We start from the raw sequence: 26,411 nt of genomic DNA on the forward strand, positions 1-26,411 counted from the left end.
AAGAATCATCTTATTCCGATTCCTCTGAAAATAAAGATGTTCTTTTACTTGAAAAGAATTTTGAAAAAATTGATATGGAAAAACCTGGATTAAACTATTTTAATCCCATGACCATTACAAAAAAATGGAATTCCAGACTTATTCCTGATTTATAATTTGAAGAAATATTTTTTCAAACTCAATTTATACATACAAATAATTAAGGGAAATGCTAGTTGTTTCGAGGATGGGTTCCGATATAATTTTTTTTTTTACTTAGTGATTAAGTAATTATTTTTTAATGTTGTATTTTAAAACAAAATGTTTTAAAATATATAAAAAAAAAATGTATGACAAAAAAGGCATTAGCGTTCTTGGGAGAATTCATCAGGCTACACCCTCAATAGATGTAGCACAACTCTATAATTAAAATTCCTAATCTTATCCCATCTGCCCTATTAAAATTTCTGATCTTATCTACTCTCTTGATTGACAGTACGAGTAGGCCGAGCAACAAGTCCCTGCTACCTAGGCCTAAGTGCAAGGTAACAATGCACACCTTGCCAAGTTAGGGGTCTACTATCTTGCCATTTGAGTTTTTATCTCTGGTAAAATAATCAAAGGTTTTTCGGGTTTAGCGGTAGAAACAGGACTTTTAACACTATCTTCAATACGATCTAATTGTTGACCGATAACATGAAGAGTTTTATTGACATAATTGTTTTGTTCAATAATTTTCTTTATTTCAATAAAAGTAGTAGCATCAGAATCAGTATTGGGTAATTTAAAATGAGAAGTATTTATATCTACTTCTTTATGGGAAATAATCATTGTCTCTAAAGGGGGATGACTAGATCTTATAACCGTTTTCCTTCTTCCTTGACAAAATTTGTTTTAACAACGTTCAAACTATTTTTAGAAACATAATAATTTTCAACAAAATCAAATAATAATATATGCTTTTGTAAGGCATACATTTTGTCTTTCCATTTTCGTTTAATATGTAGTTTTTCTAAATCAGAAAAATTAGCATGATAAAATTTTCTCTTATCACGATTTTTAACATAACTATATTCATTATATAAAGCAATCAAATCAATTTCAAAATCTCTACTGATCACAGTTAATTAGCTGTGATGAATAGGAGCAATCATATTTGAAGTTGTTGGGGATAAAGATGAAGCATCTTTCTTTCTTTATCGGCTTCTTCCTTTATGGCTTTACGTTTGGATACTTTTGTATCTTTGGTAGTATAGTAAGCAGAAGCAACTTGAGATAATGTAGAAACACCTTTCAATTTTAAATCAGGTTTAACAGTTTTGACTGAATCTTCCAAAAAGTTTTTGAGATTGTGGTCTCTTCTTTCAGGATTGTAACACCCAGGTCCAGCACTAAGCCGCTTTCTAAAAAATTTTTTATAAGGGATTTATTCGTATGAAGAACTCAGTTGATTTTCAAGTATGATTTTTTTTATATTGATTTTGGGTCCAAACTATATTTTGGCAGATATCGAATATTTTTTTAATGGGCTTGCTATGTTAGTAATCCTTAAATATTTTTGGATCAAATGGAAAATCTTTTATAGGTCGAGAAAATTTAAGTAACAAGTATATTTTTCTTAAGGATGAGTCGAGGCCCAAAACTTAGGGAAAACACCATTTATTAAAATTCTTTTTGTTCACTACGAAACATGGGCCAAATTTTTTAGATGGGCCAGAAGCCCAAGCCCATGTGATTTGGTATCGGCTCCCACGGCATGCATGTCCGTTTCTTCTGCATGCACGTTTGTTTCCGCTAGGGTAAATGACAACACTTTATATTCACATGGTTCACAAGTTCACGCATAGCCCCCACAGACTCCTCTTCATACATGGCTTCATCACATTCGTTTTCCACAGCATGCATGATGCACGTCTCCCTCCTTCCTTCTCTAGGGTTTTATTAGTTTTCCTATATATATTTGTTACATAGTATCACACATATACCCCATAAGCCATTCTCAACCTAAAAACTAAGGCTGTCGTTTCGTGTTCCTCCTGCCTTCAAGATACTGCCGCTGCTGCCACTTCAACATAGCCACCATAAACAACCACCCACCAACGCTCAGCCCCCTGTTCAGCCACCCACGTCTCCACGTCTAGGAAATGCCAAGTACCACAATGCATCGCAGCAACCCACACTTCAAGGCTCTTCCACATTGTGGTAAGCCTCCACTGCACCAGAGAACTGCTACCCTCCCCCCCCAACAGAACCGCAATGTCAAGCGATTATTGTGTGAAACACTAACGTCAAAAATCAGTTCCTTCGCGTTCAACTGCCAGCCCTTGGCCGTCTGGTCGTGGCCACCAAACCTCACTGCCCACCTTGCCCCTCACCCACTCGTGGTGCCACCACCATAACCCAACCGTAAATCCACAGTGGAGCCATCGTTGGTCATCATGCCAAAGGCTCTGTTTTCACCACATCGAAATAGAGCAGCCCATTCTCCTAGCTCACGTTTTTGTTAGGTGCCACCAACCTAGGCACGGTGAAGTCCAGCTTGTCGGCGTATCCACCTCAACCGCCCAGCTCTGCCCGAGTGCCCTCTGCACGCCTCCTTCCCTCTCGGTAAGCCCACTATGTCCCTCCATCTCTCTTCTTTTCACATCGAGCCCCATCTCTCTGCTCCCTCTCTCTCGCTCATCTCTCTCTCTCTCTCTCTCTCTCTCTCTCTCTCTCTCTCTCTCTCTCTCTCTCTCAGAGGGTTCAACCATCCTGCTCCACCCAAGTCTCCTCCGCATCTCTCTCTAGGTAAACTCTTCATCCCGACGTTAGTTTTTCTCCTTCGATTTTTGTCTTCTTTTTTTCTCTGTTCTGTTTTTTTTTTTTCCCTCTAGAAACAAGTATTTGCCGTGGACTCTGTGAAAAATAACTATTAGCCAGCTTTAAACCTAATGGTCATGACCTCCCTAGTATTTATGAAAATACCATCAAGCCCTTTTGTCATTGATTTTCCATAAAGCACCTCAAACCTTTTGAATATTTTTACATTTTTGCCCTAATAGGAAAGCCTTGGTAGATTAAGGGTTGGGCCTGACTTTTTAAAAATTTGGATATGTATTTTAAGTTGGGTTTTGGCGTTAAGTAGACTTGTGATTTAATTGCATTTATGTTAAGTGAATATTAAGTGAAGATGTGTTTTGCATGATTTTAGTTTTAATGGAGCACATATATAGCCATACACGTTATTTTAAAGTAAAAATTTAGATTTTAATGTATTAGTCAGAGACATTAAGTGGATATCGATTTATTTAAGAAGTGATGTTAATTTTAGGGTTACAAGAATTTTTGGATATTTTCTAGAAAAATAGATTGTTTTAATATTTTAGGCTTGAATATCAAATTATGTGTGTAATAAGAGATTTAAGTTAAGTGTGTATTTTATAGGTGATAAGTGTTATTCGTTCAGCACTATTGTGGAGAAATTTAGAAAAGTTAAGAAGTCCAGATAAGCGGGATTCCTATGTTAGACTTTGCATAAAAGAAAATGAACTGAGGCTGGTTAATGAAAATGTGCATGATATGTTTTTTTGAAAAGAAATGTGAAAATAACCTCAATTATTTGTTCTGCATTACTCATGAGATCCAAATGAAAGATAAAAGAATTTTTTATTATGATTGGTGTAGACATGAGCTAATATTGTGCATTCTGTTTTCTGAATTGAGAAAAATGAGTGAATATGAAAATTTGATAATTTTTACATGTGACGTGAAAATATTTTGAATCTATTTTTTTTAAGATGTGAAATGATCTAAATTTGTTCAATACTCTGTTTTGATGTGTTATAGCATATGAAAACCTTGGCATGATTTTCCGAAGCTGTATTATGATTAAAGTCTAATTATGATATTTCTATTATGTTTCGATACGGCCCAGCTACAAATGATAATAGTGGCAAACAGCCCAGTCACAGATGATAATAGCGAGATACGGCTCAGCCACGGGTAATAATAGTGGCATACGACCCAGTCACTGGTGATAATAGTGACATATGGCCCAGTCACGGGTGATCATAGTAGCATACGGCCCTTCTACAGGTTATAATTGAGGTTTATAACCCTACCATATGGATTAAACATGGTATACGACCCAACCACATGTGATAATAGTGGCATACCCTCCACAGGTTATAATTATGGTTAATATCCCTACCACAGAGGTTAAACATGGTATATGTCCTGATATGATACTCTAATATGATGAAAATGAGGTCTTAGATTTTGATATGTCAAAGGATTTTTGAATAGAAATGTTTTCTGAAAGTTTCGCTTTGATATTTTTGGAAATATGTTTTGATTTTGCATTCTGAAAACAAATGTTTCCGATTTGGTATTTTGAAAGTAAATATTTTGTTCTACATACTGAATTCTGAAAATGCTCATATTTACATAATAGTATATATTTTTTGCTTATTGAGCTATTAACAACTCACCCCTTATTTTCACAATATTTTTCAGATAATTTTGATGCATCAGCTGAAAGTTAAGAGTAGGAAGTATTAGCAATGTTTGATGATCGTAGATGAATAAGTGCCAAAGGGCTACAAGTATTTATTGGAGAGTCTTATTTAGTAGGTTTATGATTTTAAGTTATTTTGGTGTTTTGAGTTATGGATATCTTCGAGTTTTTGTGGAGTTTTTAATTTAATTCATTGAGGTATTTATTTGGTGTCTTGATGGCTGAACATCATATTTTATGGGGAATTTAGAGTACGTTATGAGAGAAGGTTTCAAGTAACATGAGTTAACTCTCCAGACCTCCGGGACCGGGGGCGTTACAGAGATTGTCAGTAATATATCTAGCAAAGGAACTTTCGGTTCCAACGAAAGAATTTCTTCCCATTGTTTACCAAGGTTGTTCAAAACTAATTTAACAGTACCATTTAAATACTCTTGAATATAATTAAAGTTAAGTTCGTTAGAAATAACCTTAGCAGGGAGAACTTTAAGTTCCAAAATCCATTCATTGGGAAGAATAATATCTTTCCAATAAATCATTTTTAGAACCTGAATAGTAGCATCAAGAGTAGAACTTTGGATTAATAAAGTTTTATTTCATGAAGTTTTCAAAATAGTTTTAGGATTTAAATTAGTTTTTAACACGTGATAATAAATACAGTAAATTATGGCAAGAGGCTTCCTGTCTTCTTCTATATCATAACCATATGTCAGAATATTTAAAGTTAAAGTTTTAAGGATATTAAGATCAATGAAAGCAAGAGTTAACTCAGGAAAACAATCAAAATGAACAAGACCACTGAATAGAGACGATTAAATCATACCAATTATGCTAGTCTCATTTTTTTTTAATCTAGCATCTCTCAAGCATAGACGTACCAAAGCATTGATGCATTTTCTTGTGAGAGGTTTAACAACAACTTGAATAGAACTAATATGCAGAAATTTGTAACCTTTTACTAGAAATTCTATTCATACCAAAAATTCTTTAATAGATTTTCTGTTTAATATGCAACATTTTTCATGTGATTTTGAAATAACATAGGTTTGTTCAACAGTTTTAACATTAAACTCGGTTTTGAAAATAGTTTGAGGCGAGGTAGTTTTGTAAGTAGTTTTAACATTAATTTTTGGAATACTCCATTTATTGAGATAAATATTATTAGTGTCTTCAACAGAAAAATCTTTCTCATTGATAATATCATAATGTATACTAGATCTAGAACTAATAGACGAATTAAATCTAATCAACTTATTCATCTTGAAATCACCCAAAATCTAAATTTAATATTCACTAATCGTGTCTTTACTCTTGTTCCTATTACATATCGTAACACATACCCTAGCCAACCGTCTATCCACTCATGCCCTAAACACTATCTCTAGCAAAATAGACCTTATAGACACGGTTCAGGATTCACTTTACAACTGGGGTGGCGCTAATAGAGACAAGAATAGAACACAATTAACAAAGTACCAATGAAGGATTGGAAGATAACTCAATGAATTGAAATGGGCATAAATAAATCATCTACCAGTAGCCATAATAGTGGCTCTGATACCAGAATGAGGCTGAAGCAAGACAGGAAGCAAGGTAAGTAGCAAATACCATATGACTAGAGTTGAAGTATGGACCATATAACTGGAGTTGAAGTACCAGATAACTGGAGTGATAGTGCAAGTAAATAAAACAAGTAATTGAAAGTTGGGACCAAATAACTGGAAGCCAATTAAATGAGGACCAGTAAATAGAGATGATTGAATCATACCAAGTATGTTAGTCTCAAATCTTTTATTGAATCTAGCATCTCTCAAGCAAAGAAGTACCGAAACATTGATGCATTTCCTCATGAGAGGTTTAACAACAACTTGAACAGAATCAATATGCATAAATTTTTGAATAAATTTTATGTTAAATAGGCAACATTTTTCATTGGATTTTGAAATAACATAGGTTTATTCAACAGTTTTAATATTGAACTCAGTTTTGAAAACAATTCTAGTTCTGATAGTTTTGTAAATAGATTTAACATCAATTTTTGGAATATTTCATTTATTGAAATCAATATTATCAGTTTTTTCAATAGAAAAATCTTCATCATCGATAATATGATTAATATCAAAAGGTATACTAGATCTAGAACTAATAGACGAATTAAATCTAAACATCTTATTCATCTTGAAATCACCCAAAATCTAAACTTAATACTTACCAATCATGTCTTTACTCTTGTTCCTATTGTATGTCATAACACATACCCTAGCCAACCGTCTACCCACTCATGCCTAAAACACTTTCTCTAACAAAACGGGCCTTATAAACACGATTCTTGGGATTCACTTTACGACTGGGGTGGTGCCAACAGAGATAAGAATGGAACACAATTAACAAAGTACTAAGAAAGGATTGGAAGATAACTCAATGAATTGAAATGGACAAATATAAATCATCTACCAACAACCATGATAGTGGCTCTGATACCAGAAGGGGGCGGAAGTAAGATAAGTAGGAAAGACCAGATGATTGGAGTTGAAGTAGAGACAAGGTAACTCGATGAATTAAAATGGACAGATATAAATCATCTTTACGATTGGGGTGGTGCCAACAGTGACAAGAATAAAACAAAATTAACAAAATACCTGTAGCCTAATATCTCCTTATACTTAAAAGCATCTATAAGTTATGAACATTAATGAATAGTGATGAACAATAATGAATAGTAATTCTTGTTTAACATTTTTATTCCATCAATACCTTTGGTAGTTAGATGTTATTTCGATTTGAGTCTTACTTTTTGTGTTTTACTTTTTTTATTTGCATTTTGTCAGCCACTCTTATTTGATTTGTCATTACGATTTTAGTCTTCTAGTTTTGTCAGCCAACCCTTCATCTTGAATTTCTAAATTTGATTCAACGGTAGAGGTTAAAACATTGAAAATGAACTAACTTAAATATATAATTAAAATATAAATATAATATCATACATTTTTAAAATTAATTTTAATTTATAAAATACTAATATTTTATCATTAAAGAAATGATGAAATTTTGCTAAATATTTTTAAGAGAGTAAAATCTTATAAATAATTAGAAATTTTAACATAATTTAAATCTCATAATAATTAGGCTATTTACTAATCAATTTTATGTACTCTTTTAATCTTGATGATTGTGAACTAACATCTAATTCAATTATTCAAGATTTTATGCTGTATGTACAGAGTCACACTTTATTTACGATTTGGACACATTATTTTTAAAAATTTTATTTTTTCTTCCAATTAGACAAATGCAGCAAATATACTTTGCATGTCAAATCACCTCTAGTGTGTATATATATATCTGTACGGATAATCCTAATTCTCTCTGTTCTCCCTTTTTTTTCTTCCTCTACCCAACTCTGACACTCTAAATTTGTACAAATAATTTTTGAAAATATTTATTTGCAGGGAAGGATGTTAGGCAGATTTTCCTATTTTAAAGTCTGAAATTCACGATCCACCCGAAAAACCAAACCCGAGCCGGTTCTGATGACCTGAAAGTTGAAACCCCCAAGAGAACTAGTGGAGAGTCGTTGTGACTAGTGAACCTATTCAAGCCCTCGAAAAGGATCTCCCACGTCAAAGAGCGAACCCTCGAAGATCTCAGCTGAGCCTTTTTACTCGCTTTATTTCAGTGATAAACCTTAGCCCCCACTGTCGCAGATTTTCATTGCTGCTGCGACTCTTACTTATTGCTATACACATATATATGCTTGTTTTTTACAAGTTAAAATCACTGCTCATTTGAATGCTTTTGTTCTATTTTTCCTTAACGATTGAATTAATGTCCAGTGCGTGTGGTTATAACTTCTTGATATATTGCAGGCATTGATGAATAACATATTCCTTTCAATTTTCACTCCGCATATTTCCGCTCGAGGAAGACCGACACCGATATTACATTAGCGCATCGAGAGCTCCCGTATCGGCAAAATGGCTGGGAGAGTGGAATCTGCCCCATTTGATTGGATGGAAGAGAATAGCGTGCATCAATATGAGACTCCTGTAAGAACTAAACGGAAGGTAAGATCGAAGAAAAAGGAGTTTCTTGGTTGGGGATCGAGACAGCTCATCGAGTTCCTTGAATCGATAGGAAAAGATACGAGTGAGCATATCTCTCAATATGATGCTGCCGCCATTATAAATGACTATGTTAATAACAACCACCTTCTTCACCCCACAAAAAAGAAGAGAATTCTTTGTGATGAGAGGCTCCATTCAATTTTTGGAAGGAAAACAGTAAGCCGAATCAAAATCCACGACTTGCTCGAACCACATTTTGCCGAAAACCTAGAGGAATCGGATGAAGTTTTTTCATACAGCTCTGATGAGAGGGAGAACGTTTTGGAGACGTACGAACGGGATAATATCTCGAGTATGGAAAGAGCAGCCCACCAAAAGAAAAAAGTTTCCGTAACTCCGACAAGTTGTTTTGCTGCCTTAAATCTTCACAACATTAAGCTTGTCTACTTGAGAAAAAGTCTAGTTGAAGATCTTCTCAAGGACCCTGAAACCTTTGAAGATAAACTAGTAGGAAGCTTCGTCAGGATCAAATCTGACCCTAATGATTACCTTCAGAAAAACTCTCACCAGCTTGTCCAAGTCACAGGTAGTCTGCTAATTTCTAAACCCTCTTGTATGGGCTGAAAGTTTATCTCGAGGCGTTTTTCCCACTAGTATAGTTTCAAAAGCATTCAGCAGCTTGTATTTACACACACCCAAAAAAAAGTAATAGAAACTTTATATTATACCACTTGAGAAAAGATAAATATAAACCATTAACACCTAAGAAAAATAATCTCTCTTTATTGGTTGATTTGTACTTTTCTTAAGCGATTATAATTGAACTTTTCATTTTTTTTTTTGATAAGTAAATAAATAGCTTTATTGAATAGAATGAAACTAGGTAATGCCCAAGTACATAGGAAGTATACAAAGTGAGACACCTAATTACATTCTAGTGAACTGAAAAGAAGATAGAAACTCATGGATATTCTCACCCTTCAATACAATAGCTGAAAACCACTTTAAAAGAGAGAATACAAAAAAATTTCAGATTTCCCCCACTGCACGCTACTTATTATTAAAACATCTATCATTCCTTTCTGACCATAGACACCACATTAAGCACAAATGTATCATATGCCACGCTGCTGCCAATTGTGCACTGATATGCCTCTTGTTCCAGCACGCTAGTAGTTCCACCACACTCTTAGGCATTACCCAACTCAGTCCGGCTTTATCAAGGATACCATCTCATAATTCCTCCGCCACCTCACAATGTAAAAGCAAATGATCTATCGATTCTCCATTCCTTTTGCACATGTAGCACCACTCCATGAACACCATACCCCGCTTCCTTAAATTATCAACCATCAAAATCTTTCCAAGTGTAGCTGTCCAAGTAAAAAACACAACTTTAGATGGAGCTTGTGCTTTCCAAATACTCTTCCACAGGAAAAAAAGGTGGGCTATTATACTGTCTAAGTCTTGTAAAAAGATTTAACAATAAACTTTTTTTCTCCCCGTGTGAATCCACAACATATGGTCTCCCCCATTTCCTCCTACCTTTGCTGAATACAAGTGACTAAAAAAGGCTGCCATCTCATCAAGTTCCCAATCCTGAGCATTTCTAGTAAAAGTGACATTTCAAGTTACCGTCCCATTGGCACAACACAACAAATCTGAAACTGCCGCTTGCTGATTTCCAGCCATGTTAAAAGCAACTGGAAAGACAATGGAAAGAGGTCTCTCCCCACTCCAAGAGTTGAATCAGAAGCGGAGTCTTGCTCCATCACCCACTCCAAACCTAATATGCTTTTCAAAGGTGTTCCACCCCTTTATAATAAATTTCCATAGGCTTACTCCATATGACCCCCTACCCTCCTTAGAACACATTCCTCCCACTCACTACCATACTTGTGTTCGATTACCTCTTTCCACAATGAGTTCCCTTACATTTGATACCTCCATAACCACTTACCAAGAAGGGTCTTGTTGAAGATGCTCAAATTTCGCACCCCTAATCCCCCATTTGCAATTGGACAACACACCATTTGCCAACTTACAAGGTGAAATTTGACTTCCTCCTCCATGCCACCCACAAGAAAGCTCTAAACAACTTTTCAATACGGTTAGCCACTCCCACCGACAATGGAAAGAGGGAAAGATAGTAAGTAGGAAGGTTGGAAATGGTACTTTTAATAAGTGTTAACCTCCCCCGTTTTGATAGATATAGCTGCTTCCACCTCGATAATCTTTTCTCAATCTTCTCTACCACCCCATCCCAAATGCTTTTTGCTTTAAATGACGCTTCAAGGGGAGTCCAAGATATTTCATAGGAAGTGAAGCAATTTTACATCCCAAAAACTCTGCTAGAAAAGCAATATTACTCACAACCCCCACCGGTACCAACTCCAACTTCCCCAAGTTCACCTTAAGTCTCGAAACATCTTCAAAACACAACAAAACCACCATTAGAGCTTGAATCTGGTTACTAATAGCATCACAGAAGATAAGCGTGTCATCTGCAAATAATAAGTGAGAAATGGAACGGACACAATTATTGTTGTTACCCACCGAAAAACTAGCAATAAATCCCCCCCTAATGGCAACCTCCACCATGTGGCTCAAAGCCTCCATTACTAAAACAAAGAGGAATGGTGATAGTGGGCCCCCTTGTCGCAAACCCCTCGAAGGCTAAAAAAAACCACAAGATTTTCCATTGACTAAAACCAAAAACTGAGTGGTCGAAACACAGTATTTAATCCATTCGCACCACTTGTTTCCAAAACCACATATTCTCAACATATAAAAAGGAAATCCCAACACACATGATCATAGGCCTTTTCCATGTCTAGTTTGCAAAGGACCCCCAAAGTGCCTTCTCTTAACCAGCTGTCCAAACACTCATTCGCTATCAAAACGGAGTCCAAAATTTGCCGCCCCCGAACAAAAGCATTTGAGGTTTGGAAATGAGTTTGTCCATCACCAAACTCATGCGATTAGCTAACACCTTTGAAATGATCTTGTAGATCCCACCTACCAAGCTAACAGGCCGGAAGTCTTTCAAATTATGGGCACCAACTATCTTTGGGAAAAGAGCAATAAAAGTTGCATTTAATGACTTTTCAAACTTAAGATTAGAATGAAAAGCATGGAAAATCTGCATCACTTCTTCCTTCACTATCTGCCAACATTCTTGAAAAAAAGCCATAGAAAAACTATCCGAACTTCTTTTCATTATAGAAAGAAGTCTTGTTTCTTATCAACATGACTAATGTTCCTAATAAAATTCATTTGTGTCCAATGACAAACCACTAAGAAATCTTATACAATGAGCTTAGTTTTTATGATTTCCTTGTACCTATGTCTATATCCTAACTAGATGTTTTTCTCTTGTATACATCTTGCGTACTTGGGCTACGCCTATTCCTCTGTTAGTATTAATAAAATCTCTTTTACCTATCAAAATAATAGTAATAATCTAAATTGCTCTCAGTATATAATTAATTATGTTTTGTTATCATTGGCAAACACTAAAAGCATTAAGTGTTGGGAGTTTGTATATGCAATCTCAGAAAGTTAATCTATGGTGGTTTTATAATTATTCCCTAGGTATAAAGAAGGCATTTGGAATCGGTAGTACAAGTATGGAAGTCCTCCTTCAAGTTTCCGGTGTGGTAAAAGACATCTGTGTTGGCATGCTTTCGGATGATAACTTTTCTGGTGTAAGATTTTTTCAAATTAATTTACAGCTTTGAGCTTAATTTTTGGGAGCTTTGTTTGCAAATTACAAGTTGGTCAGTCAACATTTTCATGCTTTCAGTTGATAACTTCTCCTACATAACCCCAAGGGGTTGGCCCAAGCGGTGAAGACCTTGGTCTTGGGGTATCACTCCCTTCAAGGTCCAAGGTTCAACACCTCATGGGTGCAAACAATCATTTGGGACCATACCTTCTGGTGAAAAGCTAGCAATTTAACCAGTTCCGTGTAGAGAAACTTCTGAGGGTGCGGTGCACGGGACTGGGGTTTACTCGACAGGGGTGGGTCCGAAGGGCCTTGCCTTGGAGAGGTTCCCTGACATAAAGAAAAAAAAAAAAAAAAAACTTCTCCTACATGCTTCCTCCTTGATGAGCTTTTGACTGAGGTGGGCACTTATTGCGTTTTAATTTTGGATTTGAGGCATGCCTACACACGGACCCCTTTCATATCTCAGTTTTGGGTTTGATATGTCATTTGCCTGCCTATCAACATGTTGGATGCCTCTGGGGGGCTGCCTTTTCAAGATCCCCCATCTTTGCTGCTTTAAAGATTGTCCACTTGGTCAGACGCCTTAGTCGGTTCCATCTTGTGGAAGTGTAATTGAGTGTAGTCAGTTACTTTGCTTTGGTCATTTGATTTAAAAAATAAAATGGAGGGAAGGGGGGGGGGGGGGGTTGTTTACACCTTTGAAGGTTGTTTTTTTTTTTTTTCCTTTGGGTTTCCATAGTCCATTAAGTTAACACTCCTGAATGAGAGGTCCTTGAAGGTTTGTGGTGGAGATGGATGGTCTTTGGATGCATATGGCGAGGAGAAAGTAAGGTCATGGGTGGATTTTTTGTATGCTTTCGGATCTCATTTGGTAACACTCTTCAAACACATTGATATCAGATTGCATATCTTTACCTGTATATTTGGTTGTTGGTGTAACTGCTCCATATGGCATAGACAGAGAATTTTATATGTCTTGCTTACTGGCTTCTTTTAATTTTGAAGACTGTAGTCTTGCACAAGAGACAAGACTACAATCTTACTGGCTATAGTGTTTTTCTTACTATAGTTTCTTTAATATTTTAAAATATAAGTCTTGTACATTTGTGCAATTGCATTTCTATGCATGGACTGTCTTATCTTTTTGGATTTAGTTGCAGGAAGAATGCAAGGATTTGAATCAGAGAGTAAAGGATGGCTTGCTCAAAAGGCCAACTGTTGTAAGTTTTCCTTTTGGAGTTTATTTTACAACTAAGATACAATTTTATCAACAATGAAAGAGGGTGTAAACTTGGTACATAGTAAGCATTCAAGAGATCCACGTAGCTAGCGGAAGGAAAAAGTGATAGAAAGTAATGAACAGTAGTCATAGAAGTATACTAATGTTGACCACTATCATATAATGCAAAGTATGACTTGAGCCCCAACATTGTTTGTTTGCAGTCATCGAAACGACATTAATTTCTTTCCCTCTAAATACACCATAACAGAGCCAGTGTCATCTTCCACAACAGTTCACAATGATGGCTCTTAAACTGTGGTCTCCGACATGCTAGGAGATCCACTACTCAGAAAGGCATAATCCACTCTATACCAAATAGGCCAAAAACTGCGTTCCATGAAGTACTTGCAAACTTGCAATGTAGGAGAAGGTGATCCACTGTTTTACCATTCTTCTTGTGCATGCAACACCAATTAATCATTACAATGCCCGACTTTCTCATGCTATCCAGGCTAAGATTCCTCCCCAATGCCACTGTCCAAACAAAGAAATTCACCCGGGTTGAGCTTTATTCCCCTAAATAAGCTTCCAGTGGAAATAAGTCTCATCATGAGCACATAGGACATTGTAAAGAGACTTCACATTGTACACTCCTTTCCTAGAAGGGCACCAAAGCATTCTTTCGTCATTGTTGCTTCCAACCCGACTTTGAATACAACCTATCAAAAAACAAAGAGAAGAGATCCACTTTCTAATCATTGGCCCCATTTTTGGAATGTTATTCTTTTAATTATCATTTAGATCACCTGTCGAGGCATAAGCTATTCAACTTCTAGGATCTTTGTAACACCCCCTTCTTGTAGATATAAGAATGCTACTAAAACATGAAACTTGTGCCAAGTAAGAGACATAATAAAAGGGGTTAGCATGTAGGCATGCCAGTTACAGAAAGCAGAAACAAAACAATGTCTTGTAATAATAGAGTGGAAATAAAGGGCATTTAATAATAACAGTTCGGACCAAAATAACCTTTGGCATAAGCATAACTGAAACAATATCATAAACAGAAACAGAGGCCCTGTTGACCCCAATGGCAGGGTTGTGCATCTCTACTGTTAACCAAGCAGAAACAAAAAACCATAAGCTGCATTTTATACCTGTGGCTAGGCCAGAAACATAAACAAGAGGCCACATTTTATACCTGTGACAAGGCCAATAACAGAAACAGAGGCCACAATTAAAGAAACAGAATCTTATGCACTAGGATTTTCAAATTCAGTACATTAACAGAAATGGTTGAATAAGCAAATAATATCATGTAATCAGAAAACTAATACGGAAGTCACATTTACATGTTATGCAGTGGAGAATCAGTGTACAAATTGCTCATGTCTATACCAGTCATTAGGGGTCCTACATGCACCCTACGGAGCGGGGTTGCCCCCTTTCCGCACTCCGCCCCCCCATGGGCACAAGGAGGGGGGGGGGGGGTTTGCCCTCGGAATCCGCTACCGTATCCTAGGGGCGAGGCCCCCGTTTGTGTGCTGGAGTGCAGGGGCAAACCCCTGGTCCGTCCGGCCCCATCTACCGCTTGAATGGGAAAAAAATTCAGAAAAAGACAACAAAATACAAAAAACCACAACAACCCAAACTTGCAATCAAACCAATCAACCAAGCTATTGGAATTCCTAAATTTGCTTGAGATGCCACCATAATCCAATACCTCTCGATCATTTATTTTAACAACCTGAAACATTTAAGACATCCACTTAAAGATAACCATTCACGTCACCCTCTACCTGTATAGACGTCCTCAACCAATTTATCCACGAATCGAGCAAGCCAACAACAACTCAAGCATTCCACCAAAACCACACATTCAAGCAATAGTCAGGCCTTCTAGCAAACCAAATATTCCCACCATAAACTCACGCCTTACCGATCCTATCGCACTAAAACAATCGCCACAACTAGATTCTTAGTTAGTCCCAATCCAACAATTTTAATCCTGCGGGCTAAGCTGAAGAAGGGATTGCGAGACAACCCTATTATTTGTTCAAACCAACCTCAACTCAATCCATAATAAAGTCTAGGAATTTACCTATTGTCCAATGGCAGCAATTTCATTGTAAGAGGAGCAATGATGTTAAAGCATTACAATGGCGTGGTGGAGATACTGTCTATCCATGGCTATGACAATGGCACAAGAAAGAGGGAAAACATTGTGAGAGGGAACCAACAAAGAGGTAGCAACTGGGCAGGGAGAAGCCTCATCTTACCGAACTGGAGTGGTGTAGAGCTGAGGCTTGTGACTAGACGTGGTGTAACAGTGTTTGTGCTCGTAGAGGAGTGGCTCAGCTTGGTGGTGTGCGGCAATGCAACATCGTTTGATGTTGTCGGTGGCATGGAACTTGGTGGTGGGGTAGCAAGGAGATGAGTGCTTGGTGTGGCAATGTAGCGAAGTTCCAAGTGGTAGTGCGGTGGGATGTTGGTAGCAAAACAGAGAATGTGGTGGTGTGGCAGCAAATTGAATGGGATAATGGCAAGGAAGAGATGCACAGAGAGAGATGTAGGGATAAGGGAAGAGGAAAGACCAAGAGGGAGGGAAAGGGTGGTGACATTTGGTAGCCTAGTGGTGGACGACCACTTGAAGTGCAGAGAGAAAGGGAGAGACCGGGAGGGATGATTAGGGGAAAAGCGATTGCGGTGTGGGCAGGGATGAAAGAGACATTAGGTGGTGTGTGATGTAGAGGGAGGAAAGTGCTGGATCCACTTGGGGAGGCTTGCGTAGGAGATGGCAAGAAGAAGAGAAAGCTTGGGCTTGGGCTTCAAAAAAGTTGGGTTGTGACAACATGTTTCAAGGATGCATAAATGATCAAACATAAGCGATCAACGTGTTCTTTACATAGCTTATTAAACTTGTCTTCCACTTGCTTATACCCTATATGAATGGACTAGACCTTTGTGAAAACATCCTATAGTGTGACCACAACCTGTCCCACCGCCTATGATCACAACGGTGACTGCTTAACTCACTCATAACTTATCTCTGGTGGACCACACATTCATGTAAATGTTCTTCAGTGTAACTACAATTGGTCTTGATCACAAGGATGATCGCTAAATAGCTCATAACATATCTATGATGTATTTATCCAGAGATGGTAGGGTCACTTTAATCAAAAGTAGCCTTTCCAACTTGCTGACCTACTTCCTATCATTATTTCTACTTCCCACCAAGGTGGCTCATCGCATGGAGAAACTCCAACAATATTTCTTATGGAGGAAATGAAGGATGAGTTTAAATTCCGCTAGGTAAAATGGGCCACAATGAGCTCCCCTGTTCCGAAAGGAGGATTAGGTATTCGGAACTTGCAATCTTTTAGCAAAGCTTTGCTTGGGAAATGGCTATGGATATACCACAATGGACAGGGAGCATTGTAGAGAGCTGTCATAGTATCGAAGCATGATGGACCATGGGGAGGATCGTGTTCAAATGAGGTGAGTGGGCCATATGGGTTGGGGCTATGGAAACACATAAGAGGATGGGACACATATTCAAGAAATATCCATTTTGAGGTGGGTGATTGGTCCAAAATCAAATTTTGGCATGATGTATGGTGTGGCAATAAGGCACCCAAGAAGCTTATCGAGAATTCTATAAGAATGAAAGAAGCCTCAATTTTGGACTCCTATCCAATGGTACTCCCCAAGATTAGGAAGTTGACGCTTCTTCGGAGTTCTATGATCTAGTGTACTCTAGCCATATGATGCGGGGAGTTGAAGACGATTTTTTGGCACCCCTCTAAGAAAGGGAAGTTTACAATACGTTATGCCCACGCATAATATAAATCCATTGCCTTGGAAGAGTATTTGGAAGACAAAGGTACCCGTTAAGGCAATTATTTTGTATGGACGGCTTCCTTGGGGAAGATCCTCACACTAGACAACCTACGGAAATTCCACATCATAGTCTTGGATTGATGTTGTATGTGTAAAAAGAGCAGAGAGTCCGTCGATCATCTATTACTTCATTGTGAGATTGCTACAACCTTGTGGAATGAGTTATTTGTTCGGATGGGATTAGTTTGGGTGATGCCAAAAAGGTAATCGAACTCCTAACTTCTTGGAGATGCATTCAAGGCAACTCTTAGATTGCAACAGTATGGAAGATGGTTCCAATTTGTCTATGATGGTATATTTGGAGGGAGATGAATGCATGAAGTTTTGAAGATTGATAGCGGTCAGTGGATGAGCTTAGAAACCTCTTTTTCAATACTCTATTCCATTGGTCAATTGTAATTGATTTTAATGGCATGACTTTTCATGAATTCCTTGTGCACTAAACTAGCATGCATAGGCGATGCTCTTGTATATGTCCCATATACTTGGGCCTTTGTCTATGGGATGTGATGTGATTAGTCATAAATATGTTTTCTGAAATCATAAACTTAGAAAATCCGAGTTGGGCTTCATGCTTAAAAAATGTGACAAGCTTTAACATCTTACATTCAAACCAGCAACCTATCACATGGTTATCATCAGATACACCCCCAGTGTAAGCCACCCATCATGGCCACAAGGTTGGTCCAACCACCCCCGTAGGTTTTCCTGGGTGGCTGGGCACCAAAAGTGGTGTCCACCAGTATTTTTTCTTATGTTAAACAAATCCAAAAATATAAATTTGTTTTAAAAATTTGCTATTCCAAAGCCTCAAGAATAGTCATTCCTCCCATTTTTTTGAGGAATAACTATTCCTCATTTTGTGGAATGACTTCACACGGAATAGCCATTCCTTCTCCTAAAAAGGCAACCAAACCTAGGATAGTTATTCCATGGGAATATCTATTCCTTTCCAGCATTCTATTTTGTGAACCAAACAGACCCTTGGTAGTTTTCTAGGGTTTTTTAACATAAATAAGCCAGCTGTGACAGATTAGGAAGCTAGGGATCATGTTAGGCAAGTTTTCCCCTTGGAAATTTGCCTTGAATGACATATTTCTACCAACAATGAAATCTGAAGTCCAACCAAGAGTTAAATTTCACCCATTTAAATAATAAATAAATAAGCAGAAAATAGTCAGACCTGTGGGCCTACAATTCGAAAAAACCTAGATTTCTGGGCTGGCGTGTGACAATTTCTTGGTACCTTCCCATTCCTTGGAGAGTTAGAAGTCTTACTAAGTTAATCAATGAACTTTTGGCAGCTGCTAGAGTGAGTGTTTCTGTGGTTTCTATTATGACAGCACTGCTGTGCCGATCCTAACCTGTCTTAGGATTGGTTTAGGGAAGTTTGCTAATCTTTGAAAACCTGCTTAGGTGGCTGACTTTTAATGAAAAACAATCTGTCAGCTTTTAATAAAAATGAAACAATATCTAAACTTCCCAATTATTTATCACAAAACAACAATCCTAAAATACGAATTTCACCCCAAACCTGGAGATTCTAGGGCCAGGTGTGACAACCCGTCACCAGAAAGCTTCCCTTTGTGTGGTGTTACACCATAATCACTTCCCAAACAACACTTTTTAAACCAAGTCAAACTTCTTATCCCAAAACAATTATTACTTTGAAGAACAAATCTTCGACCAATTCACTGAATGAAAAATTTTACTTATCAAAAAAATTCACTGAATGAAATTTAAAAATCATCACTAATCCCACTCCATAGAAGGTCTTGTTGAAGTTTCTTTATCCTCTTAGCCACACCAATCAGAATGGGGAAAATTGACCATAATAAGTGGGCAAATTTAATAAAGTACTTTTAGTCAAGGTTAACCTACCTTCCATTTGATAGATAAGGCCTCTTTCAACCAGCTGACCTCTTTTCAATTTTCTCTGCAATATCACTCCATATAATAGTGGACTTATGAGATGCACCCAAAGGGAGACCTGAATACTTCAACGGTAATGAACAACCCTACAACCCACCCCACAGTACTGGCCAAGCTTTCCACATCTCCTACCTCACCAACTGGAATAATCCTGTGAGGAACACTCTAATCCTGTTGAGATATTGTGATAGCCTCTGCTTGCTGATAAAAGGTTGATGCCCAGAAATCCAACCAGAGTGGCTAGTGAAGAAGGCCAAGGGAATGAGTTGAGAGGTTTTGAAGGGAATAGATAGCCTTTAGACCGTTGTTGGTGAAAGCACCAGGCCCAGTTTAGCGCAAATGCTGTTTAGAGCCTAGGCACAAAGAGCAAGCACGTACTTGACTGAAATAAAGCACATAATTTTAAAAGTTAATGTATATTAATAAAAATATACACAAAATAAAATTAAAAAAAGGTTTAAATAGCATATTATGCAACATGAAAATCAATTACTCAACTAATTACATAAAATTTAGAAATTTAAGTCAAACACTACTGTGTTGTAAGGTACTTAGCTTTAAGATCGTTCAAAATTTTTTTGAGAATAACCTCTTGTGGTTTGAGTTAAATAGAAAGAGGACTGTGTTAATTTTGTCCGTCAACATTAACTGAAAATGCATGGTAATAAATATGTAAATGCAGGTGCACCTCGATCTCACTATTTCATTATCTATATTTCTACTCCAGGGAAATAAATATGTGAATGCAGTAAACTATAACACTTATTTTCACATATATGCACACATTTCTGTATTGTAAATTATTGGAACCTGAAGAAAAGAATCTTTCCCTTATCAGAATCTGAAGGAAAGGGAAAGAAGGAAGAAACTAGTTTAAGTCCTGAGACATGTGAGTTATATAGCAATAGAAACAAAGAGGCGGGAGGGAGGGAGATGTGATCATTAAAATCTGTTGGTAACCTTATTGACTTTCGAATTTATTTGGATCACTGGCATATATTATACTTCTATATGAAGCTGGAATTTCCTGAGATTTTGTTGAATTATATTAATAGCAAATGACATGTCAGCAGTATTTTTTTTTCTTACTTTCTTACACCTATTTCAAGTCCATTTGAATAGCTCATATCATCATCAAAGGATATATTGCATACTTAAATTTCTTCTCTTCTTGTTTTTGGCTAAACATTATAATCAGTTGCCTCTTTAAATTCTCCAGTCTCTTGTTTCTTTTTCTTTATTGGGTCATACATGGTATTTCAGGTTTTTTCCCATACTTCATTTTGTTAGTGTGCTTCTTAAACCTTTACAGGTGGAGCTTCAACACAAGGCGCAAATATTGCACGAGGATATTACAAAGCATGTAGGTGTTAAGTATACAAAAAATTGACTATTTGCTAAGAGATCTGCTTGCATTTTTCTTTCTCATATTTTTATTTTTATTTTGCCTGTTGGGTGCAAGTTTGTCAATATTCGTCTCATGTAGTAGTATATTGTTGGCTAACTGTAAAACATTAATTTCAGTATCTTCCATGAGAAAACACATGCTTATCAATGCAAACACTAATTTTATCTCATTCTCTTGGTGTAATTGGGATTGATTTATTCATCCAACTCACTTTTTTTATGCGGTGGGGTGGTTTTGTTGCAGTGGCTTGCAAGAGAAATTCCTTTATTACAAAACCTCATTGATCGAGCCAATGAGAAAGGATGGCGTAGAGAATATCCTTTCATGATATTTTTAGATTGCAAGCCATGTATGATAGTGTTGGCCTCTTGCTGTATCTTGTGATGTAACCAGGGATTTGGTTTAAACATATAATTGAGTCATCTCTGACGCTTTTGAACCAATTAGTAAACAAGAGAGAGGGTGCAGCCACTACATATTGAGAAACATTTGGCCATATGAAACTCTCTGGCAATGAAGTCAACTTTTTGGCCGTTACATTGGAGTTATTCTCAATGGAGCCGATGGTGATCAGAAGAGTGTTGGCAATGTTGACATTGTTGGTATTGAGTTCTTTGAGGAAGAGATCAATGATCTACAGTTCTTTTACTCCTTTCAGAAAATCTTTTCTACCGGGTGACTCGTAGGAGGTGAAAAGGGCCCTTATTTTATCCCACACAGTGCACTACCATCGGCCCTACCAGGCAACATCTGCCTGCACAAGTTCAATCAGGAGAGAGGATCTGACAGAAGTACAAAATTTCAATCTAATTCTCTGGTGGGCTCCTCTGGGGGTATAATCTTGTGGCATTGGTCATGGATGACAACTGTAGCAACATGAACAAAGATGGTGTGTTTGAACCAACGGTAACTAGGCATGGTTACTTGGAAATGTGACGTTTTGCCTCGGCATATTCGTTTCAATGACATTTTTTTACAACAAATCTATTATGAGATACATGTTGAGCCTCATTGATGATGGGATATTTTATTATGGGATAAATCTCAACCTTCTCTCATATATTACTTATGAAGCAATTACAAACCAAAGCATAAATGCAAGAATGGTATGCTTGTATGGTATGGGCAGGTCAAAGAATTGCCATCCCAGATTTCCTAAGGTCCTTTATCATCTTTGTTAAAGTTAATCTGGTGGTGGTGGATCTGAATATAAGTTCAAACTGATGCTTTGCTGGATTCCATCTAGAGTTGGGTGTCTTTCAGAAGTTGGTTCTCATCAGTGTTCACAGACTGGAGCAGCGTATGATGCCCTGTGGAAAGAGAAATAGTTAAGAGGAAAGACTAATCATATGATGCTAGTACGGGATTCTCTGGCCCCTTGGAAGTTGACATCTTTAACCTTGTTTGCGTTTTGGGATAAAATATACCATACTACATTAAAAATTTAACACTTTATAGGTCCATAATTGTGTCACATCTAAAATTTGTCTGCTCATCCATTATTACAGTTCTCGCTTCTGTAGCATCTCTAACAACCAGGCATCCTACTGTGGAGGATTGTTCATTTTTGCCTCTGTTAATATTGAAAGTGAGAGACTAAACCAAAAAAAAAATGTTTATGGTGAGAGAAAAATAGGATAATTTACAAGGATGTGCCTTGCATCATCAGATTATAAAAATTTTACGCGAGGCATTTGTTTGAGTTTCTTCAATGGATACATGGGATTGTCCTTTTCATTGTAATACCATATCTTTGAAGGCTGTCCTCTCATGGTTTTCTTAAGAAGAGGATGGTATCCGGATTTTCTTGATCATCTTTCCTTGGTAATGTGGTAAAATTTTATATTTTGTTTGAACCCACGCTTTGTGACACACCCATGTTACAGAAAGAAACATATCCTAGTGAAAATTTTAAGTCAACTTGCATGTAAATCATCTTTGGATCCTTAATTCATTTACGCTTGATCAGTACCTGGAGAAAAAGCAGCTGCTTGAGACACCAGATGAACAGTCACGGCTGTTGCATGAGGTTCCAAAAGTAAATGCAGATGAAGTAGAACCGGAAGCTACACCGAAAGATATTCTAGATAACGTGGAACAAGGAAACAATGGTTCACCTAGGTCAATCCTCAATGGAGCTTCAGAAGTTCCGTTTCGCATTATAGCGGCAAATGGTGCTGCATCAACCTGGACATGTCAGAGCACTGATTTTGCAGGTGCATCATTTACATTAACTCTTTTATTTCCTTGACGTACCACTTCAAAATGGTTGAGGTCTCTAATCTTCTGTTTTTACACATTTCTGCAACGTTCGTGCATATGGTTTTTTTTGGTTTGGAGAGTTTTTTACGTGAATCGTGAGAAAATACTGACCTATTGTGATAAGAATAAGTGAATGCATTAATTTATTCTCAGAAATATTTCAATTTAGTCCATGTTATTCATGCAGCATTTGGAAGTTTTCATGAAAATGATGCGTGAACCTGTGAGATACATGACTTTTTTCCTTTCTTCTTGCCAGAGAGCGTCCTTGGATAGCTTTACATAATAAGATAATCCAATTTATGCCAAAGATTGTGGGATTTACTTGTATGTTCTGATACAATGGAAATCTAAACTGGTTCATTGCATGTGCATGCAATTTCCAATCTGCCCATCACATAAGTTGCCCTGCACTTTCTGCTCCCTGATTTCAGTTTGGAAATCATACCGATAACCTAGAAATACAAGCATGTGGAGGTCCATTGTCATTTGTGCAAGTTATGGAAGTTGTTGCATCCCTTGATGCTTTTACTTAGACCTTAAGTATAGGTCGACTGTCATTTGTGCTAGATGGGAAGTTGTTTGTCTGTTGATGCATTTAGATAGACATTAAGTATTTATTTATTAGTGGTCTTTTTTTTTTGGGTGGGAATGGGGAATGCTAAAACAGCGATTTTTCCCAAAAAAATAATAATATGGTTTTTGATGAACGTGAAGAAAAAGCAAGCTTAGGAAACTGATATTTGAGAAAAATAGCTTCAGGCATTACTGCTAATTTGATGCTATGGCCTAAATCGCTTTTATGAGGGGATTTTTTTCCTTCATAGAAGCTGTAACCAATGGAGTATAAGTGAGAAAATTTTCAATTTTTACTAAAAAGCTGGCCCTGATGGACACTTGTGCTCCAGTTTTGAGGTCTTCAGTTATTCAATTGTCAGGAACATCATAAAAACATATATAGAAGTTGGGCTCTGTGGTAGTTCTCATTCTATCTTTACTTATCCCACAATTCCATAAAAGTGGAGAAATAAGGGATCTATCTTCAGGGAATTCCAAAACTATTTTCTCTCTCGTCTGAAACTATCCACATGACCGTCACTAGGTGATTGTGTAGGCTTGTGGAAGCATCACTCAGCCATGGGTTAGAGGGCTTCTCCACGCTGGCTCATTATCTTCTCCTCCTATTCTCTCTTCTTCCTACCCTTTTCTTGCTGTTTTCCTTTGATCTGCTTGCTCTGTATTTGGATGGCATCCTTGAAGTAGCCTGCTGGGTGTACCAATGTTGCAATTGGAGATGATGGGCAACTGGTGATTGTTCTTGGAAGGAGTGGACTGTAACTCTGGGAGAGAACATCTGATCTGTCAAGGGCTCCCGAGACCCAACCATTGGCATTGGTAGTGATGAAATCTTCAGGTTTTGATAGGACTTGGTTGGCTCCCTAGTGTTGATTTCTTGAAATGGAGGTGGAAGCCCTGGAGGAACACTGGATGCCAGATCTACAAATGGCAGGAGGCACTGTAGGTTAGAGGTGGCAATGGGGGCAGACGAGGCCGAGGAACCAAAGGTAACTTCTGTAGAGGTCATGGAGTTGGCTTTACTCTAGTCCAATTGCAATGAGAGCTGTGCACTAGGTCCAAGTGTTGCCAACGTACTTTGTTGCTCTGGAGTGTGCGGAGATAGGGAAGGGCGGGGTTATAGTTAGGCACCTACGATTGGGTTCATTGAAGCCCTTGATAGGGTCCGTCAACCCTAGTGGGAACAAAGCTTCAAAGTCTTAATCCTAGACCATGGAAGCTCATGTAGGTGCAAATCCAGAAGCTCCAGCTGCAAGGGGTAAGGCTTCCAAATTGAGATTTGTTGAGCTTTAGTAGAAAATGGGAAAATCATAATTCAGCCATTTGAGATCACATCCTTTCTTTTTATAAGTAAAATATTTTATTCATACTAATAGAAGAATAGGCATAGCACAAGTACACAAGGCATAAACAAGAGGAAACACCTAATTAAGAGGAGGAAACAAATACAAGGAAATCGTGAAAATCAAGCCCATGGAAACAAATAGCTTAGCCCTAATTCAACTTATTAAAAAAGAGTGATCTAATCTCCCCAAGAGAGCGTTCCCGTTCTTTGATGTTCTGATCATTTCTTTCCTTCCATATGCACCATAGAATACAAATAGGTACCATCTTCCAGACTGCTACAACTTGTGGAATGTTAAAGTCAAGAGAACAAAGCTATACGAAGAGATTGTTTGGAAAACTTGACTGCTATGTGGAGTGCAATTCTCATTAAGTAGTAGGCATCGGCCCATGCTTTACAAGGAAAGAAAGTATTACCATACATAGGAAGTTCTAATGTAAAAGTCCATAAGAATTAGCATCTATACATGGTAAGAATATTACTTGTACAGCTGGTATAAACAGATAAATATACATGGTAAGAATGAGCATTTATTATATGCGGTAACATCCCCCCTCAAATTGATGCTGGTAAGTCAACTAGCAACAATTTACCAACAAGAAATTGATGCCGCTGTCAAGTCATTGCTTTGGTGAAGACATCGGCTACTTGGAGATCAAAAGAAAAGTAAGGAAGAGATCTCCAAGGTATCGCGGATAGAATGATAATCAACTTCAATGTGCTTGGTGCGTTCATGGAATATGAGATTGGTTGCAATTTGAATAGTACTGGTGTTATCAGCATGAAGAGGGGTAGAAGTAGTATGAGGAAACCCAAGCTCCTCAAGAAGACTGCGTAGCCATATAATTTCAAAACAAATAGTAGACATGGCACTATACTCGGCCTCAGTAGAGGATTTAGAAACACAATCTTGTTTATTACATCTCCAAGAAATTAAGGCATCACCTTAAAACATACATCAACCCGTAATAGAGAGACGTGTATCCGAACACCCAGCCCAATCTGCAAAACTATGGCAACAAGTTGAAGAGATGAGCCTGTAGGAAAGAATAACCCACAAGTGGACAAACCTCGAAGATAGCGGATTATGCGGCGAACTGCAGCAAGATGCAGATGTCGAGGAGAAGACATAAATTGACTGACCTGATGAACGACATAGGAGATATCTAGGTGAAGTAGATAAGACTCCCAACCAGGCTTCGATAGAGAGTAGGATCATCCAAAAGAACCCCTTCATCTTTCCTATATTTGACATTTACCTCCATAGGAGTATCAACAGAAGAAGTATCCTCTAGACCAGCCAATGTAATAAGATCTTGAATATACTTATGCTGGTTCAAGAAAATATCATTGGCTCGATGATGTACTTCCAGTCCTAAGAAGTATGTGAGTTGACTAAGATCTTTCATATGAAAAGTTGCATGCAACAAGTGCTGAAGCTTAGTAATCAAACCACAGTCAGTGCCAATAATGATAATATCATCCACATAAA

At 37.5% G+C, this 26,411-nt stretch overlaps 1 protein-coding gene across 6 annotated transcripts in view; it reads left to right on the plus strand.

The window, feature by feature from the left end:
• Nucleotides 1-7,872: 7,872 nt before the first annotated feature.
• Nucleotides 7,873-26,411, plus strand: part of LOC109000901 (uncharacterized protein At5g08430) — a 33,650-nt gene continuing 15,111 nt past the window's right edge. The window contains exons 1-7 of one of the 6 annotated variants that reach the window (XM_035686386.1): nt 7,873-8,124; nt 8,344-9,127; nt 12,136-12,248; nt 13,426-13,491; nt 20,641-20,691; nt 20,980-21,050; nt 22,696-22,952. In XM_035686386.1, coding sequence (XP_035542279.1) covers nt 8,452-9,127; nt 12,136-12,248; nt 13,426-13,491; nt 20,641-20,691; nt 20,980-21,050; nt 22,696-22,952 — 1,234 coding nt within the window. In that variant the 5' untranslated portion in view covers nt 7,873-8,124; nt 8,344-8,451. Of the gene's footprint in view, nt 8,125-8,147; nt 8,245-8,343; nt 9,128-12,135; nt 12,249-13,425; nt 13,492-20,640; nt 20,692-20,979; nt 21,051-22,695; nt 22,953-26,411 lie in introns of those variants that run through there. The other 5 variants (XM_035686388.1, XM_018977949.2, XM_035686387.1 and 2 more) reach the window with 5 other exon arrangements.

The sequence above is a fragment of the Juglans regia genome, chromosome 16 (assembly GCF_001411555.2).
Source record: "Juglans regia cultivar Chandler chromosome 16, Walnut 2.0, whole genome shotgun sequence".
In the NCBI taxonomy this organism is placed as follows: Eukaryota; Viridiplantae; Streptophyta; class Magnoliopsida; order Fagales; family Juglandaceae; genus Juglans; species Juglans regia.